At 39.2% G+C, this 14,195-nt stretch overlaps 1 protein-coding gene and 1 long non-coding RNA gene across 4 annotated transcripts; both read left to right on the top strand.

Moving 5' to 3' along the window:
- The first annotated feature begins 586 nt into the window (after positions 1-586).
- LOC121295655 (membrane-associated progesterone receptor component 1-like) lies at positions 587-5,032 on the top strand. The gene is made up of 3 exons (XM_041220592.1): positions 587-923; positions 2,440-2,595; positions 4,240-5,032. Exons 1-3 carry the CDS (start codon positions 632-634, stop codon positions 4,341-4,343), a joined length of 552 nt encoding a protein of 183 aa, XP_041076526.1. The 5' UTR covers positions 587-631; the 3' UTR covers positions 4,344-5,032.
- A 1,816-nt stretch (positions 5,033-6,848) lies between these two features.
- LOC121295657 lies at positions 6,849-8,523 on the top strand. 3 transcript variants are annotated; one of them, XR_005946955.1, is made up of 4 exons: positions 6,849-7,508; positions 7,834-7,903; positions 8,275-8,381; positions 8,484-8,523. It is a non-coding gene; the product is annotated as an uncharacterized LOC121295657 (long non-coding RNA). The 3 variants fall into 3 exon arrangements; XR_005946954.1 differs by having other exon boundaries at positions 6,849-7,903; XR_005946956.1 differs by lacking the exon at positions 8,275-8,381 and having other exon boundaries at positions 8,484-8,522.
- Positions 8,524-14,195: the final 5,672 nt, after the last annotated feature.

The following is a 14,195-nucleotide window of genomic DNA, read 5'->3' as shown; positions in this document are numbered from 1 at the left end:
GGTTGCACGACCCCGCTGCTGTTTGCAGTTTCATTCCCCACTCTGCGACTATAACTCTGCACCAGTGTGCGGGTAAGGCGCCCTGGCATCGCTGGCAGCCTTTTGTTATTTATTCTTCACTGAGTTATTACACTATTTTTGAGAGAATGTTTGCTTATTAATGCAACCTTACTGGTCCTAGTTTTATTTAGACACACTTTTCAACTGCAACAACACATATCAAAACAATTGCACGATTGCTTCCTGATAGCTAATCTCTTTGCTTAGATCAGCAGATCTGACGCACCTGGACTTTTCAATTGAAATGGACATACACAGCACAGGAGATGGTAAGGTTACTAAGCAACAGCCACCTTTTTATTTAATGAACTACGTTAGATGTGTAATGGCTGCAGTATAAGATACTGACCTTGGGTTTAGGGTTTCGGTGTTGGGAGAGGATTATTCATTGTTTTATTAATAATAATATGATCACCAATCAGAGTGCAGTATTCTGACAGGAACATTTGGTGGTACCTTTGTAAGGACAGCCTATCTAGTGGTTCACTGGATATCTGTGTCCATGTGGTAAGGGAACCGCCCCTTTCGTGCCTTCGTGCTGTTTTCATTGTTTTTTCACCAGAACAGAAAGATGTCTGAAGAGGAAGCCGTGCAAACTTCTGTGGGTATTTTGCAAGAAATTTACACGTCTCCGCTCAACCTGAGCCTGCTGTGTTTATGTCTCTTCTTGTTGTATAAGATAATTCGCGGGGATAAACCTCCGGATACGGGGAAAGAGGAAGAACAGCTTCCGAAATTAAAAAAGAAAGATTTCACCCTGGCCGAGCTGAAGGAATACGATGGAGAGAAAAACCCGAGGATCCTCATAGCTATCAACGGCAAAGTATTCGACGTGACCAGGGGAAAGAAATTCTACGGGCCAGGTAAAATAACAAGGCTAGGCATGCACAATAAAACAAACATTATGTTTAATGAGATCGGTTTATTAATTGCAGGTAGTTCTTTTTTAATCAAATACATTTTTATGGAGAGGATACTTAATCAAAACTCTCCAATGAATGTGCGGATATGATTCAGAACGTTTTAGGATGGTGTGGAAAACGTCTTGGTTCAGGAATTGTACCTGTATTCAGTTTAGAGAATAGTTTGCAAAAGTACATCGCTCATGTAGACTCACTTGTACATTTTGCAACCTGTTAGAACAAACCGTTCTTTTTCCAACTTAAGTGGTGCGTTTTCCTGCGTATGCGCAAGACTCCGGTATAAAATCAGACCCTATTGTGCTAAGTGAAGGATACAGTAATCATGTTTTTGGCAAAGCCTGGAATAACTCTCCTGTAGTAATAGGAATTAAACATAATTTACAAGCTTATATCTCGAATATTTCTTGACAACAAAAACACAACTGATAAATAACAATCAGCCAAGAGAAATATATATAGGCGTTGATTTTTGTTACATTTTTACAAGTTGCCAAAGTTTGCAAGCAAAGTTAAATCATTAATCAGTAATCTGCGACTGGCACAAACACATCGAAGTTAATATCGTATCTGAGTAGCCAATCAGTTGTAAATGGTGTGACTGGGGCATGGTTTAACCGTAGTGTTTTACAGTCTCTGAATGGCCTGGTAAAGTGTCAGTTTTTTAAACACCATTTCATTCTGTTAAAATTGACACTTAAATTTAAGAGGGCCCTTTTCATTCACAGTGCATGAACCCGTGAGTTATTTAAAACATGTTTGTATGAACTAAACACTGTAATATTGGGTGGGACCATTGCCTCATGCATACCAAAGTATATAGATTTCACAACGGTTACCTTTTACCCAGTATCTGGTCCATACGTGCGACTTATACATTACCTTGCAGGCAACCAGCTAGATATTTCCTCTTAATTAACTTTACCTTGACACGCACACGGTGTCAATACATGTCCTTGCCACTTGCGTTCTGCTTGAGCTGCAGGGTGCTTTGCATTCTCTGGGGAAAGATTTGTATTCTTGGAATGGAGTTTAATATGAATTAAATGCTGAACTATATCCACTTGCTAGCACACCATTTGCACCAGGGCAGTTTCAGTCAAATTAAAGCTAGAAGGGTAAGCTATTAAAGTTGATATCTGTAAATTGTCATTTATTTGTACAATAAACAGCTTCATACTTTGGACATCTATGTCCTAAGATTGATGTAGAGTAATCTTAAAGGTATTTATTTGTAAGAGTAGAAACTAACCATCTCTAATCATTGTGCTAAAGATATTTTCATTCTTTGCTATTGTTGATTTATTCAGGCACCTTACTGTTGCAAAATAACGTGCACTGGTATTAATCAGTGTCCAAGAGGTAAATTTCTATAGTCTGGCCAAAAGTCATTACTTTGATTAACCAGGCAGCCTCTGCAAATGGGCACAGTGATAGTCACGCCTTCGTTTCCCTGTAGAGGGCCCGTACGGTGTGTTTGCTGGCAGGGATGCTTCCAGAGGCCTCGCTACCTTCTGTCTGGAGAAGGAGGCTCTGAAGGACGAGCATGATGATCTGTCTGACCTCAGCGCTATGCAGCAGGAGAGCCTGGGAGAGTGGGAGATGCAGTTCACTGGTAAGTCAAGGCCAGGCTGTTTTAAAGCTGTGTCACAGTCTGATCACTGTTTGGTCTTTAAACCTGTCAAGCCTGATTTTACTGTACTTATCCCCAGAGGGAAACCTATGTATACATATGCTTGTGTGCTTTTTGTATACTAAAACTATAGGCAAATGTTTAGCATCGCCCTATAGAATTAACTCCTTTTGCTTCATAAAGTCAAATGAAACCTGCTGAATAATGTTGGTTAACATTGCTTTGTAGTTTTCCACATACTCATAATAGAAAAATGTGAAATTGAATCGTTGATTACATGATGTTAAATAAATACCTAACTTTGTTTGTTTTATATATATATATATATATATATATATATATATATATATATATATATATGCATATGCACGTCATAGCTGCAGATTCCATTTAATTAAATGTTTAACCAATGAAGCCATCATGAGAAGCCCTCCTATCAGAGTGATGTTACTACAGTGCTAACGTGGATGACACTACAGCTGTACAGTGTTTATGTAATAAAATGACCATACCCTGCACACACCCTACTGTTTAAGCACTTCAGCTGACCTCTTTGACATGCATATACTTTGACATTGAGTTAATGTGTAGGAAAAAATCTACCAGTAAGTTTCACACACCCTGATTAGTAAGAATCTTGAACTACCTGATGCGACCTTCGGTAAGGCAGTCCAAAATTAGTGTTAATCGGAGTCTGTGAAACCTACTGTTCATGCTAAACTATTATCATCCCTGTACTAAATTCCAGTGTATGAGAGAGAACTGGTGAACTTTGCAGTGGTATATCTCTACTCTGTTTCAATGAAAGGGGCTATTTGACCCTAGTGGTAACATACACATGCTAATAGGTGTGTAGAGACTGTATACATTATACAGCCTCAATAAAACCTGAACATTTGAATGTCTTCTGCAATCTAGTTTTAGCCATAAATTAACATTGCTACATACAATGAAAATAAAGTTGAATGAGTTTAGCAAAATATATATGTGGGTAACCGTTGGAAAAACAATGCATGGGCATTAGTTGTGGGTTGCTGTTGTGCATGAAGAGGATGTAGTGACGCCTGCATTGTGGTGTGTCCTGTATATCTGTAACATACATTTCACAAATAGTTGAAGGTGGAAGTCAAACGCTGAAATAACAAGGGAGCTTGTTGGTGCTTTTCCTGACCGTGAATCGGCTGTTTGACCTGAAACTGAGCTCTGTTATTGCCAACACCAGTAGGCTTGGTTTCCAGTTCCTGCTCTGATATAGCTACTAATTGGTAACAACAAAAACAAAGCATGGTCCCAATGGCTTTCAAAAGGGTTTTATTGTCAGTGATGTAATTCTAATGATAACCCAGTATTGAAGAAGTTAATCGCGCTGCACTGAAGGGCCATTTTACAAGGGTATTTGCAGGGTAGTACTACTCTGTTCAAGAATAATTGTTCCAGATTTCACGCGCTATAACACTTTTTTCAGAACAAACCATCTGAGTCTGTAGCCAATGGAAATCCTTTTAGTCTGTGTTTGTTCCTGTTTTATATCCCTAAAACTGGCCTGGGGGTGGAGGCTGCTATTCAGAACATAGTGGCTGTTGTGCAGTACCTTGTGTTTCATGACCCCTGTGTTGTTTTTCACAGTTAAGTACGACTACGTCGGAAAGCTGTTGAAACCCGGCGAGGAGCCGACAGAATATACAGACGACGAGGATCCGAAGGATGCGAAGGAGAAAAAGACAGAATAAAAATCTGCAGCTTTTAATACACATTTAGAACAGAACTCAAAGCCTTCATTACTACCTGTTGTTAATTCGGTATGTTTTTGGATGCTGTTTATATTTTGTGTTTCATAGTGTTTTTCTTGGAGGGGTGGGAGTATAGTTTATTGTAGAATTGAAGCTATAAGGGGTGTGTCACTGATTACCACTCGGATCGCATTATGTGTGAATGATGACCGTATAGAAGTAATGCATATAACACTAAACAGATGTGTGTAGTTCATTCTATTCTTCTAGGCTATGAATAAGACAAGCAAACTTTTTTAATTTTGTAAATTTTGATTTTTCAACTGGATTTTCCGTTGTTGGAGCTCCATTACCGTAGACCCATTTTTCTTCAGTTTTCAGTTAAAAAAGGAAAAGAGTTTGGTTTGACTGGCAGAAAACTGCTTTTATCATGAATTTGCTAACCAGGTGTGTGCTGCTGAAACAAAAAGTAATCTGCAGGTGCAACTAATAAGCATTTGAATACTGATTCCCAGCCCGCTGCAGAATAGGGACCACATTGGTGTTCAGGTTTGTCCTGTGAATCAATACCAGCATGGGACCAACATCTAAACCTGTGCTTCAGACTGATCTAATTTGAAAGCTCTTGCTTGTTATTTCTTAATTCAATTTGTCCACCAATTTAAATAAAATATCCTGCTTTTGTTTTATTTCCCTCTGATTTGTTTTTATTGGCGGTGTGAGAATTGTTCACATTTGCAGCTTCTCCTTCATAATGTGTTTTGAGCTAAATCGCATCGTTTAAAAGGGAAACAATATAACGGCATATCCACAAATACATCAAATGTGTCTGACAAGGCCTCTGCTGTCTAACCAACTTATAATGACCACTCTGTAAAAACTGGTCTTTATAGGTTTCCGACTGGCTCATCTGGTAAAAGCACAGCCGCGTTGTGTGCAGGGGGAGTCATACGGCACAAGTTTGGTCGTGGGAACGGAGGGGGTGGGGGGGAATGATTGGACATTCCAAAATAATTGGGCACACTGTAACGCCATCGGATTATACAGGTGGTCTTGGCTAATGTGGTAATGATTTAACTCTATTAACACTTCTGTGTAGTATGGGATTCACAGGTGGTATCTGATGCAGATTTGACTGTGTTACCTCATCACTATGTGTTTTGGAGTAAGGACTTACAATGGAAACAGACAGGCGCACCACTTTCCCAGGACAAAAATACAGGGATTTTTTTCAAATAAGAAAGAAAAAAAGGAGCTGTTGCAATCCTCCACACCAGAGTGGGGTCGTTTTATTGCGTAAATTACTGTTTTTTTCATATAGGAAAATCTGAGTCCACAGAATATAGCAATATGTATTAAGTAATATTTACTGGAATTGTTTTGTTTCCACCAAGGACTTTAAGTGGAGGTATCATATAACAGTGACTTTGAAACTTTGCTTTAAGGCCACATTCTGCTCTGTGTGAAGGTAATGAGATACCGAAGACTTGAAAACAAAACTAAACAATCTTTCTCTCCTAGTTCTCTCTGAAATGCAGAGAAAGAAGGTTCTGAAATCAAAAGCCTTGAAAACACAACCTAACAGATGGTCCCGTCTGAAATCAAACACAGATGTTATGCAATTCAACCATCCACAGGCTCAGACTTTCAAACAGGAACCTTGTTCTTTAATAATTCCATCTGAACAATTTTTTTTTTATTTTTTTTTTGTATTTGTTTATTGAATTTTGTGTACATGTGCTTTCTCCTCAGACATGCCGTTCATCCCTTCAATGTTAGATGGGAGAGAGCAGGTCCTACATGTAACAGAAAAGGATCCCAAATCCTATGGAATTGTCCTAATTTTTTATCCTCAAAATAACTTCACCTTTCCAGTGGGAGTACACTGTAAATAGACTTATCCTATTGCAAAATTGTAGGTGATCTGTCCAGAATCTAATTTGTTAGGATGCACTTTCTTGCTATTGTTAGAAGACCCCTTATGAGTTTATCTATTTTATAGTGTATTTATTTATTGCATTTGTGTAGCGCTTTTTATTGCAAAGCACTGTACAGTGCATAGGAGATTTGTATAGCATATAACACAAGTGGACTGTCACAATCAGTCCATTTAAATAACAGTATACACAATACAAAAGCAGCAATTTTAAAGTTCTATTAAAACATTAGTCATTCTATAAAAGTGCATTTTTAGTCCCAGCTTCCCTGACAAACAAGGGCAGAGCGTTCCATAATTCAGGAGTACTACAAGAAAAAGTCTAACCTCCGCTGTTGCTTTTGTTGACCTTTGGATAACCAGCAGCCCCCCCCCCCCCCCCCCCCCCCCCGCATCCTGTGATCTCAGAGTGCGGTTTGGAAGATACGGGGTTAGTAACTCCTGCAAATAACTAGGTGCTAATCCTTGTAAATTGCAGCTAAATTTTGAAGGCACAGGGAGCACAGGGAGCCAGTGTATTCTGAACAAGCTGCAAGCGGGATACCACACATTTTGGGACACCAGAAAAAACTGTATTAAAATAATCCATTCTAGATGAAACAAAGGCATGCATTCGTCTCTCGGCATCAGATACAGAAATAATTGTACACTGTACATTCATGGGAGCACCTAAAAAATAAGGGTCAATTTCAAATGGGTTCCCCAATACAGAAGTTAACAGTTGACCAAATCCCCTGTCATGGTACCTTTTAACTTCCTGCCACACCCTGAGTGTATTACCCAGAACAACACTTCCCCCAATCAGTCCTCTCCATTGTTTTTCTTTTACTGTCAGTAAGCACACTGCATCAGATTCTATGGCCTGCCAAGCACAGTCCACATTACAGGTAAGCCATCCCTGGATATGTTTCAAATGCATGCCCCAGTTATACAGTCTAAAATTAGAAATTGCTAACCCACTCATTTTTATAGGCAGTTGTAGTCTTCTAAACTGATACCTGTTTTTTTTTTTTTCCCCCTGCCCATAGAAATGCTCTTATTACTGGGCAACACATTCATTTTAATTATCCCTGCCCTTCCCAAAAAGGAAACGGGCAAACTGGTCCACCTTTCTTTGTCTTTTTTTACCTTTTGATTATAGGGGAAATTAAACAACTGCCCCAAGCATGGGGATACCCGTATTCCCAAACATGTTAGTCCTCTTGGGGACCACCGAAAAGGCGCAGAAGGTAAAGGGTTTATCAGCATAACCACTGATTTTAAAAAGATTAAATCACCTCTGTTAGTCTCCATTAGCAACCAATATATGCGATTTAGTCAAAAATAATATGATGTCATCAGCATATAGTGACAAGTGATGCTGTCTTGTACCAGTCTGAACACTGTGAATATTGGGCTCACGTTTAATAGCCTCTGCCTGTGGCTCAGTTACCCTTCTGGTCTGGGTTAATCGCACTACGAGGAATCCACCTTTGTGAGGACCTTCGCATCTGTGTCTGTTAAAGATATAGGTCTTTATGATGTAGTGTCTCCTGGGTTCTTTTCCTTTTTCAGTAATACTATTATGTTGGCTGATCTCCGTGAAGGGGGAAGAGTGCGTTTTTGGAATGCATCATTGAACATAGTAAGTATTTATATTGTACGGTTTTGTAAATCCATCAGGGCCTGGTGTTTTATTACTATTTAGAGATTGTATTGCCTCTGAGATTTCAGTTATGGATAAGAGCTCAAGGTTACATCTCTTATTGTTGGATATGTGTATCATACTAATTCTATCTAGAAAAGCAATCATGTCATGGGTCGGATTTGTACATGCAGATGAATATAAACACTCATGATATTCCCTAAAAATATTAATATCCTTTCATTGCACCTTCCTATTTTTATGCTTATCTTTAATAGCAGATATATAGTTACTCTCCCTATGCCCCAGGAGAAACTTAACCAGCTATTTCCCTGGTCTGTTACCGTAATTATAAAAACACTGTCTTGCAGTAATGCTGAGCGTGCTTCCTGTGTAAACAGGGCATCTAATGATGCTGGTGTAGCAGTTAGTTTCCTGGCAATGCTTTTACTGGGAGATGCTATCATTTTTCTTTCCAGTTAAGTTGTTATTTTTTCTATACTTTCCATTGTTTTAGTTTTATTTTTAATATAAATTTAGTCGTCTCCAATTTTATACCTCGGTTTTCTCCCCAATTTAGTGTGCCCAATTATTATCTGTATCCTTGGCTCACCGCTCGCAACCCGCCCTGCTGACTCAGGGAACGGAGGCTGGAGCACGCGTCCTCCAAAACGTGCTCCTGCCAATCCATCATTTTTCACGCTGTGGATCCAGAGAGAGGCCACCGGACCTATAGCGCTGGAGGACAACACAGATCTGGCGGCTCCACTGCAGAACCACAGGTGCCCTATCGGCCACAGGGGTCACTGATGCGTGGTGAGCCATGGATTCCCCTGCCGACCCTAAGCCCTCCCTACCCGGGCAGCGCTCAGCCAGTTGTGCACCACCCCCAAGGAGCTCCCGGTCACAGTCGGCTGTAACATGGCTTGGAATCAAACCTGCGATCCCCAGACTAAAGGGCACACCCTGCACTTCACATGGAGCGCCTTTACTGGATGCGCCACAATGGCACCCCCCCATTGTTTTTTCTTAGTGGCAGAATATGACATTCATTCCCCTGTCGTAAGCCTTCTATGTTTCCCATAGCAACGAAGGATCCGTACCAGACATCATTAGTCTCTAGAAATAATTTGAGTTTGTCTTCCATATAGGAAACAAGCAAAGGGTCCTTAACTAAATAAGCTTTAAAGCACCAGGAGAACACATTGCACTCATATTTAGAGGGCTTATATAGTATGTAAATGGGTGTATGATTGGATATTATGTTTCCTATCGATACCCCAGTAATGTTATCTAAAGTCTTCTCTGCTGAAAAAAAAAAAAGGTATATTCTTGAGTTAGTTTTATGAACCTATGAGGGGTCTGTAAGGCCTTTGTCTCTTGGATTAAGGATTCTCCATAAATCTAATAAACCAAATTCTATACAAATATCCTTTATTGAAGGGCTTTTACGGTTAGGCAGGACTGGGGATCTCATTCTTAGCGTCCCATATACAGTTCATATCTCCACCAAGTATAATATCCTTTCAGGAAAACTCTAGAAAATACTTCCACGAAAAAGCTAACATAAAAATTATTTGGGATATATATATATATATATATATATATATATATATATATATATATATATATATATATACCCATATATATATCTATATATAATATTGCCCAGAACAACTGGCTCACCATAAAGAGACCCCTTGATCAGTACATATCTACATATCTACACTGTGTGTCTTTTATACATTCCTCAATACTAGACGGGACATTTGTATGTATTAAAATTATCACTCCTCTACTTTTAGATGTATAAGAATACACTTGCCCTACCCATTCCCTTTTGACTTTGTCATGTTATTATTTTAGTGACTCCTCTAGAAAAGCAATGCGAGCATGCTTTTTCTTAAGAAAATCTAAGATTTTTTTTCCTTTTAATGGGACAGTGGCGGAGTGTCCCGTGCCTTTATGTTTATCAGTGTTTTATGTTGTATGTAGTGTGTTAATGTTGGTGTTTACAAGGGATATAAATATGGGTTACGAGCACAAGTGTTTAAAATGTATATTTGTATGTAGGCACAAGGACTGCACAGCACTTCACCTGCAGGTAAAATAATATGTGAGCACGGGGAATTGCGCTTTTATTAATTCACGTGCAGTTGTACCGCGACTCCAATTGAATGATTGATTAGCAATTGAGTCACGAAACAGCTGCATAACCGCTGCAAGTTTTCACACACTCGGTGTTGTGTGTTCGTGAGTGAGAGATTGGAGTTTTTTAGATTAAAAATAACAATTGCTACAGGTTGCTGGAAGTGCCAGCACGGTATTTGTTTGTTCGTCCACTGTCTTGTTTAGTGTTGTCCGTTTTGTTTACCTTTTTAATTTGGCCGCAAGTGCCATGTCCTGTTTTGGTGTGCTGTTTTTGTTTCAATCGTTTGTTGTTATTTAATAAAACTGGACGTCGTAGCGTCACAGATTCATGCCATACCTTTGTTGTTCTTCGTCCTTCTGGTCTGACGTCACCCCTGCAAAGTCATCCTGTTCACAGATGGTTAACCCCCCCTTAATCCCGCTTTATCAGCCATTATCAATCAACAAGGAATATGATGCAAGTATCACACCACTTTGAAGACCAACCCAGCATTATAAACAACAATAAAGAACTGTAACTATCAAAAAGAGTGATTTACAAACTTGTTTGTCAAGATCCATCTTTCAAAAAAGTATTGGTAATTTACTCAGACTCCTCGCTCCTGCAGCTTTTGTTGTTTCTCAGCAGACATGATGCATTTATCTCGATCACTATCTCCATTAAAGATATACGTTCTTCTGTCGCTTGAATCCTTTTATTGGATTCAGCAGTCAATGCCTTTAGTGAGTCAACTGAACTAATAACATGTTTCAGTTTTGCATCCAGTATGCTTTCAATTCGTGTGGAGATTTCTTGAACAATTTGTGAAATTAAGGCTTCAGGTATACAGCAACGGTCACCATCTTACTCGTCTCCTTGTTGTCATGTGGCTCTCCTAGTTTCCGAGTTTTTCTTTGTTGATTTTATATTATTCTTGGTAGAATTGGCCCAGTAATCACCTAAAGACATTGTTCTTAATATTGTATTGCTTTTTATATCAGGATTGAACAGGAGGACAGATGGTGGCAGGTTGCGATCAAAATATCAGGAGCATGTTTCTCTCACATCCACTCTGCTAGGCCATCACGTGACCCCCTCCATTTTAACTTTTTAATTTAAAGTTCTCCTTCAAAAGAAAAGTGCTGCTCTAATGGGGAACATTATATCTTTTGAATATTAAATTATGTCTGTGGTAGATGTGTGGGGCATAATGAAATAATCAACCTCCAGTACAACTGGAACCGTACACTGTTTTTTCACAAAGTTGTATGGCGTATGGATTTCCCAAAATGGCTGAAGCACCATGGACATGCATCCCTATGAGTCTATGGAATCCAATACCTCAACCTTGAAATATTTAACAAAAAATGGGACGTTGAAAGGACATTCTTTATTAACCAATCGTGATCTATGCATAGAGGTAGTCATTAACTTATGTGCATTGTCAAACCCTTTGGCAACAATGGCCCTGTCAGTTCCTTAGGGGTCTTCACGTCTTTGCCAAATATCTTGGAATCCTGGTTCTGTCTTCAAGTGTTTGGTATGACTCACACAAATTGAAACCCCTTGGCCAATGTTAAAGCTTTTAATTTTACAACACACACAGATAAAATACAGTATGTAATTTATCTCTGAAATACACAGCCTTAAAAATATACAGTAAATTCATGTTTTTACACTGACAGAACACAATTAACGTATCTCTAAATGCATTAACCTATTAAGGGCTCTATCCAGGAAGAATGTTACATTCTGTTAAGAAGCAAGCCGCAGCTCGAATGCCCGATTCAGAAACTTGTCCTTCAGAGCGAAGGTGCCTCTACCCCTGCTTGCTCATTTGAGTGCTGCCGTTTCTCTCTTTTTTTAACCCCCCCATTTTCTCCCCTATTTAGAATGCCCAATTAGGATCCCTCGTCACAGCAATTCCCCACACAGCTTAGGAGAACTGATGGTTCAGTGGGTGTCCTCCAATCCCATGATCAAGCCAATTTCCTCTTCTACACCCAGGAACTCGAGAGCAGATGTTGGCGAACTACCGGACTCTGGAAGACAAACACCAGCCTGCTTGGGCTCATCAGGCACCTGCCCAGCAGGGTCCTCTGTAACCCGATAAGCAGAAACAGTCCTTTCACATTTTGCCTCTAACCCGTGGGAGAGCGAGAGCCAATGCGACGCTCCCTCTGCAATCCCCAGTGAAGACGGGAAACTAACCTGCGCACCACACTGCCGTACTTTTACTAGACTAGCCACTCGGGGACCCCTATGCTGCCTTTTCTTTACATATGATTTCAATGATGATGTTTTATATATATATAAAAACTTTCTTTCTTTCATTCATAGTTTGTTAACAACACCCAGCTTTACTCTGACTGTCTCAAGAGATACTGAAGTACATTTTATTAATTGCATGCCCAACATAAAAAGTTGTTCAAAAATATATAAACATTTAACAAAATGTAACTCATTTCATGGGTTAATGCACATATATAGCCCCTTATGTAGGTGTAGGGAAACACCAGGATGAAATATTCAATACAGACTCTGGGTTGCATGTAGTGTGGAATTCCCAAAACCCTTCCACAAACTGACCTCAGCTTTCCAGAGAGCGGTAATGCAAGACTCTTGTACCAGTCGTATTAAACGTTATTTACACATACACAGCAAACCACAGCACAACACTGCTTTCTTTTCCAAACAGCTGTAATAGAACATTGCCATAGACACAAAGGACACTTCAACATTCACTTTTTTTCATGTTCTCAAAATTTTAATAAGGTCTATATTGTCCCTACAATGTTTCTATACATTCTCACCATGTAGAAAAATAAACTGACAGACACTTCTCTATCTGTGTCTTCAGCTGGTATCATGTTTGTAGGGATTCTTAGGTTAGGGTTTGGTTCCACCCCCAGGTGATGTGGTGTAAACATCTCTCGTGATGCACTAACCTGCTCCTCTCCTTATCTCACCTTTCACTCACTCTCACTTAGTATTATTTATCTATTGTAATCTCTTTTTGAGAAGACTATTTAGTTTTGAATTGTGAAGCTGGTCATGAAACAGGAATTGTAATTCATTCATTCAATTAAAATTTTGCTATAACCAACCGATCACAATAGTTTTCAGACATATGTGTAACATAAGGGACATGAGACAAGATGAGCAATAGAATTCACACTCTGTGGTACCAATAAAGAAATTGTACATAACCTGAGAGCCCTAACTGTCTTCATTCCAGATGTCCGTTACTCCATTCTCTCTACTGTAAGAGAACCAAGCAGAAAACTGCATTCCTGTCACATCTATAGGTAATACTACTTGCAATACCTGTTTTGTTGCACTAATTCAACAAACTTAGTTTTGTTATTTTGTATCATCAAAAGTTGTAGATTCCCCATTGTGACTGCCAGCCAGGTACTTCTATGAGTATTAACACCTCCTATTGGCATCAGGTTCATTATCTTTGCCCTCTCTTTGTGTCATGTTGCTGAAGACTGGTTTGCTACTTCAACTCATGCTACAGAAAGTTTTTTTTTCTTTTCTTTTTTCTTGCAAATATGCATCAGAACCAAGAGATAATTTGTCTAGTGCTAATAAGAAGCAAGACCATTTATTTTAAGCCATATAAAAGGATATGGGGCTGACAATGACACACCAGGATTTATTCATTTTAATTTAGCATTCAGTGCAAGGGCAAAGGCGAGCTTCCTGAAAGGAATCTGAGGGTGGGTTTTTGTTTCCCTGGAAATGCAAACAGTGCTGCATTGTGTGACGGTTTGTAATGTGAAGGAGCTGCAGCACCAAACGTCATTTAATACAAATTGTAACCCCAAGGTATTACGTTTAAACTGCAAGTAATTGTAGCAAACAAAATAATTCCATAAATGACCCATTTTTCACTTCCATTAACTACATAAGTCTCAAAAGTGGTGTTTATAAAGAAAGTTGCAGTAAACATGCAATTTCATTTTAAAACATGGTATCTGGTACTACACGAAGATCTTCCAGGAAGTCTGTTAGTGTTTCACTTCCTTGTTCATGTTTCACTTCCTTGCATGTATGTCAGTCAATAGGGGAAGCATCGGATTGGTTATTGACAGGAAAGAAGCCAGTGAAGGGATGGACACAATTATTCCCTTCAGGTGAGATGGCCCAGAAAGT

The sequence above is a fragment of the Polyodon spathula genome, chromosome 20 (genome assembly GCF_017654505.1).
Source record: "Polyodon spathula isolate WHYD16114869_AA chromosome 20, ASM1765450v1, whole genome shotgun sequence".
Classification (NCBI taxonomy): Eukaryota; Metazoa; Chordata; class Actinopteri; order Acipenseriformes; family Polyodontidae; genus Polyodon; species Polyodon spathula.
This window is presented reverse-complemented; position numbering and strand designations above follow the sequence as displayed.